General features: G+C 50.2%; 1 protein-coding gene across 1 annotated transcript; it reads left to right on the top strand.

Moving 5' to 3' along the window:
• The first annotated feature begins 441 nt into the window (after window positions 1–441).
• Window positions 442–4,987, top strand: WNT8A (Wnt family member 8A). Its single transcript, XM_027604467.1, has 6 exons — window positions 442–509; window positions 611–644; window positions 875–1,013; window positions 2,144–2,269; window positions 2,997–3,139; window positions 4,442–4,987. The coding sequence occupies exons 1-6, from the start codon at window positions 442–444 to the stop codon at window positions 4,985–4,987; spliced, it is 1,056 nt and encodes a 351-aa protein (XP_027460268.1).
• The last annotated feature ends 416 nt before the right edge of the window (window positions 4,988–5,403 follow it).

Here is a 5,403-nt window from a genome sequence, read left to right on the forward strand (position 1 = left end):
TGTTCCCTCTCTCGCTGTGTCCCTCTCTGTCAAATAAATAAAATCTTAAAAAAAAAAAAGATTCTGAGAAATAAGCCACCAAACAGGAAGAGACAAGTCTGATTTATAGAGGAAAGAAACCTCAAGGGTAGGGAAAGGCTTCAGCCCCTCTGTCAGCCTGGGAGGGAAGAAGGGCTGGTGGGGTGGGGTGGGGTGGGGTGGGGCGGGGTGGGGCGGGGCTTTCCTTGGAGGCTTTGGGCTGAGTCCTTCCTTCCTGGTCCCCCATTGGGTCAGGGGCTCCTGCAGCCCTGCCAGTGAGGGACAAATGAGAAGAGCTGTTGATTTTTCCCCCTTGGCTATTCAGAATTTCCCCCACATAAATACTGAGAAAGACCCTGCCCTCTCCTCACTTCTCTGGAGTTGGCCCTGGGCTGGACTGGTCCCCTGGGGGTGAGGAAGGCCATGGGGGACCTGTTTATGCTCAGGGTAGCTGTGGGCATATGCTATGCCACCTTCACTGCCTCCGCCTGGTAAGTCCTTCCCCTGCCCGCACCTTCCCCACTCCCCACCGAGGCGACCCCCATTATCTCAGCCCCATTCACCACTGCCTCACTTTTTCTCTTTTTGATAGGTCAGTGAACAATTTCCTGGTAACAGGTCCCAAGGTAGGATGGTCTCTGGCTCCTGTTTTTACCCATCCGGGTTCCTAAGGGAACTCTTCTGGCGAAAGAAAGGAGGGGAGGGGAGACAGCGCCAGAAGTCCCCCACCCAGAGGAACCCACAATTGTTTCTCCCTGGAGAGCTAACCCATTTGAGTCCTGCCTGCTCCTCCCCCAACCCCAGACAACCTGAGCGGAGCCAGGGCTGACCTTCATGGCCCTTTTCCCTTTGCCAGGCCTATCTGACCTACACAACCAGCGTGGCCCTGGGAGCCCAGAGTGGCATTGAGGAGTGTAAGTTCCAATTTGCTTGGGAACGCTGGAACTGCCCAGAAAATGCTCTCCAGCTCTCCACTCACAACAGGCTAAGAAGTGGTAAGTTTGTGCACCTACACAAAGGGGTACCTGTGCATGGAGGTGGGCTTTCAGTATGTGTATGTCTGGCATGTATGACATCTCTATGCACAGTGAAATGGAAAGGGTATCAGTGATCTGCCGATCTGCCACTTCCTTGCTGTGAAACTCTTGAGTGAGTTACATCCTCTCTCCAACCCCAGTTTTGTCATTGGGTCAATAAGGCCAGCTCTACTTAGCTCACCAGGAGTACTGTAAGGGTTGAAGGAGGTGAGTACAAAGGTATTTCCATACAAATGTAATAATTTCTCTGTTTTTTAAAATGCATGCCTATATTTGTGTGTTTGTATACACTTATCTTGCCCTGAGTTGCATGAAATAAAAACAGGGAAGGGGCTCTGTGTTTGCAGCCCCTGAGGAGTTTCCCATCTGCCCAGCTGTCGTAAAATCCCAACAACAGAGAAGCTGAAAGATCACATTGAGCTGTGTCGTGTGTGTGTCATCGTGCACACACCTGTTCAGCTCTTTATAACTGTGTGTAGTAGTTTACATAAAGGTCATTTATATACAAACAATAGAGTTGCCTGAGAAGAGGTGGGGGAAGGGAGTAAAGAAGATGTGGATGAAGAGAAGTATCTTCCCGTGGGGTATACAGGCAGAATGGGGAGTGTGTGGAAATGAAACGGGACAATGTTTTTTAAAGAGTTTAGTAAGATACGAGCTCAGTAAATGGTAGCCACGGTCATTATAAGTAACACATAATTCCTGCTTCATATCAGAAGGAAGAAAAGGCCCTTCTCTCTTTCCTAAGCCAGCTACATGGCCCTGAGTCTTCATAGCCCAAGGACCAGAAGCAGTGGCTAATGAACAGAAGGCCAGACTGGATTTCAGGAGAGCAGGGTCTTGGTCCCAATACAAATGGTGAGGAGAGTGGCCTTGGTCCCATCACTCTCTGTCTGGGTTTTACTATCCCCACCCCCATGGGGATAGTCATGTCTGCCTGAAAGACGTAAGGGTGCTGGAAAGACATGCCCTGTTCTCTCAAGGAGAAGAGCCTCCTCTTAAACCCAAAAGGGGCACCATTGCTTTTCCAAAGCCTCTGCTTTGGGTCGTCAGGGTCCAAGTTTCCAGTCCCCTCTTTCTCTCCAAAGCCACCAGGGAGACTTCCTTCATTCATGCCATCAGCTCTGCGGGAGTCATGTACACCATCACCAAGAACTGTAGCATGGGCGACTTTGAAAACTGTGGCTGTGATGAGTCAAAAAATGGAAAAACAGGTAAGTTGTGCTCTCTGATGTGGGTGGGAAGAAGTGAGGGATGCAGAGCTACATGCAGGCTAAGGTCTTCCAGGAAAAGGCTAAAGGACACAGGTCCCTCAAACCCCTAGATGCTACCAGCAACTTTTTGGTGCTGAGGGAGTTCCTGGACCTATACCCTATACCCTTCCAAGAGTTGAGCCTGGGTCCATGATTTTAGGATCACCAAGTAGCACCGAGCTCTAAAAGCAACAAGACATCTAGGAATGAGAAGGCCAAAGAGAGCTTAAAGCTAACCCTCATATTTCAGGCCGAGAATGGCTTGGCCACAATCCAGAGCTACTCAGTTATTTGTAGACCATCTAAGAGACTCAGATTTGTCATTAAAGAGGGAGGAGATGGCTCTAACAAGACTACTGTAGGGTAATGGTGCAGAATTCCAGAATGTTTGAGCTGCAACGAACCTCTAAGATCATCTAGGCCAGGCTTAGTATGGCTACATTTACTGAGGGTATAGAGACTAATTGCCTAGAGATGGAATGTACCTGAATGGTGGGCAGTTGGTTTTGTGAAAAGGACCTCACCCACCCACCCTGAGCACCTCTACTTCCTGGTCTCACCTGCAGCTTTATACGCTTCTAGAGCTCTCGGGGGATGGTTTGGCTATGTTCGCCAAAGTGACCTTGACTTTTCTCCTGAAACTTAGCAGGGAAGTGGTGTGCAGAACTTCCTCTTTCCTTATGTGCAGGAGGTCATGGCTGGATCTGGGGAGGCTGCAGCGACAATGTGGAATTTGGGGAAAGGATCTCCACACTCTTTGTGGACAGCCTGGAAAAGGGAAAGGATGCTAGAGCCCTGATGAATCTTCACAACAACAGGGCAGGCAGGCTGGTAGGTATAGGAGTCCACGAGCGAACCATCAGGATCAGTACTGGCAAGAGCCTCACATCTATACAGCCCTTGCAACTTAACAAGAGCTATCTCATACCCATGTGTCATCCCTTCACCACCTATCAAGACTGAGATGGCTACCCCCATTCTCTGGATGGCACAGCCAGTTCAGGCTGAGCCCAGTGTCTTGGCCAAGGCAATACAACTTATGAGCATCAGAATCAGGCAATAAACTCAGATCTTCTACTTTAGTCTTATTACTAATCATTATGGTCTAGCCCCTTCCACAGGCAGGTTTCTGAGAACACAGAACAATACAGTACCAAAGCCTTGCTCTCATGATTTAAAATTTTAACCACTTCAACTGTGTTCTAGGAAATTAATGGGGGGGTTATCAGCTAACCTGTATCCTAAGATCTGTCTGGACTTCGAGGGATTGGGACTGATCTAGGCTTCTCTGGAGGGTCTATTTTCCCCCCAAGACTTCTGGAGTGTTCTGAACTCAAATCTGGAAGCAAGTTGGATTTAAAGCTAAGAGCATAAAAATTTCCCTTTGAACCTATACCCAGACGACCTGGTTGCCCAGAGCAATGGGAAGAGGTTTTCAAGGCAATTACACACATGAGTAATTGCTTCGGCGGTAGGGGTTCAGACTGCATGAGCTCCCTTCCCTCTGGGAGAGAACAAATCTAAACCCTCACCAATACTCTAGCCCCTACCTTGAAAACAATAATAGTGCCAATGATCATATCTTCTTCTTTAATTGACACAGTACCCTCTTAACCATTCTTATTCTAATGAGAGAGGGAAACAAGCTCAACAAGTGATGGAGTTGGGCCTAGAGCCTAGGTTTCCTGATTCCTCAACACTTGCCTGATTTCCCCAAAGAATACCCAAGGGTGCTTTAAAAGTACCCTTACCAAGGCCTTTCCACCCCTGAACACTCCAACTGAGAAGATCTGAGGTGGGGTCCAGGAATAGCGTTTTTCACAGGCCTCCCCCATAATTCTGATGTTCCTCCAAAGTTAAGCAGCACAACTTTAAAATATCCCATTTGGGGCACCTGGGTGGCTCAGTCGTTGGGCATCTGCCTTCGGCTCAGGTCATGATCCCAGGGTCCTGGGATCGAGTCCCACATCGGGCTCCCTGCTCAGCAGGAGGCCTGCTTCTCCCTCTCCCACTCCCCCTACTTGTGTTCCCTCTCTCGCTGTCAAATAAATAAAATCTTAAAAAAAATATATCCCATTTGGTTGCTAGCCTTCGGTCTTCTCTACCCAGAATCCTCTCTTTCTCTCTCTGAAGGCAGTGAGAGCCATCATGAGAAGGACCTGCAAATGCCATGGCATCTCCGGGAGTTGCAGCATCCAGACATGCTGGCTGCAGCTGGCTGACTTCCGGGAGATGGGGGACTACTTGAAGGCCAAGTATGACCGGGCCCTGAAAATTGAGATGGATAAGCGGCAGCTGAGGGCGGGCAACAGCGCTGAGGGCCGCTGGGCACCCACGGAGGCCTTCCTTCCCAGCGCAGAGGCTGAGCTGATCTTTTTAGAGGAATCGCCAGACTACTGTACCCGCAACTCCAGCCTGGGCGTCTCTGGCACAGAAGGTCGGGAGTGTCTGCAGAACAACCACAACGCATCTCGGTGGGAGCAACGCAGCTGCGGGCGCTTGTGCACCGAGTGTGGCCTGCAGGTGGAGGAGAGAAGAGCCGAGGCTCTCAGCAGCTGCAACTGCAAATTCCAGTGGTGCTGTACGGTCCGGTGTGAGCAGTGCAGGCACGTGGTGAACAAGTACTACTGCTCACGCCCCCCAGGCAGCGCGTGGTCCGGGGGCGGAGCCAGGGCCTGACAGCACCCCAAGCAGAATCACTTGCTCGGCTGCATGACAAAGGAGGCGGGCACGGTTTCTCTCTCAGAGACAGTGAATTCGAAAACAACTGGAAAATCACTGGGTTGGGCTGTAGCCCTCTTCATATCAATTCGTGGGGGAAACGGAGGCCCAAGCTTATACAGCGTATTCTCGACAGAGTTGAAATTGGAGCCCGGCCTTCCAACGTGGGCAGACCCCGTCTCCTCTCTCCTGCACGTTATTTCCTGGTCTTTGCGCCTGGCCTTTTGCAGCTTGCTAGAGGGGAGTTTGGTTTGGGGGTCTTATCCAGAGGGACCCTCAAAGTACTTGTCACTGTAAGTTTCAGAGGGAATGGAAGCAAAAAACTAAGAGTTCAGTCCGGACTTCTGAAGGAGCAACCTTCCCCGATGCTGGCT

The sequence above is a fragment of the Zalophus californianus genome, chromosome 5 (genome assembly GCF_009762305.2).
Source record: "Zalophus californianus isolate mZalCal1 chromosome 5, mZalCal1.pri.v2, whole genome shotgun sequence".
NCBI classification, from domain to species: Eukaryota; Metazoa; Chordata; class Mammalia; order Carnivora; family Otariidae; genus Zalophus; species Zalophus californianus.

What these genes read in the sequence shown, in the direction of transcription:
- WNT8A (XM_027604467.1), top strand. Translation starts at nt 442, where the DNA reads ATGGGGGACCTGTTTATGCTCAGGGTAGCTGTGGGCATATGCTATGCC. An exon ending in TCCTGGTAACAGGTCCCAAG is followed by an intron (nt 645 to 874) that starts GTAGGATGGTCT and finishes TCCCTTTGCCAG; the next exon opens with GCCTATCTGACCTACACAAC. An exon ending in ACAACAGGGCAGGCAGGCTG is followed by an intron (nt 3,140 to 4,441) that starts GTAGGTATAGGA and finishes CTCTCTCTGAAG; the next exon opens with GCAGTGAGAGCCATCATGAG.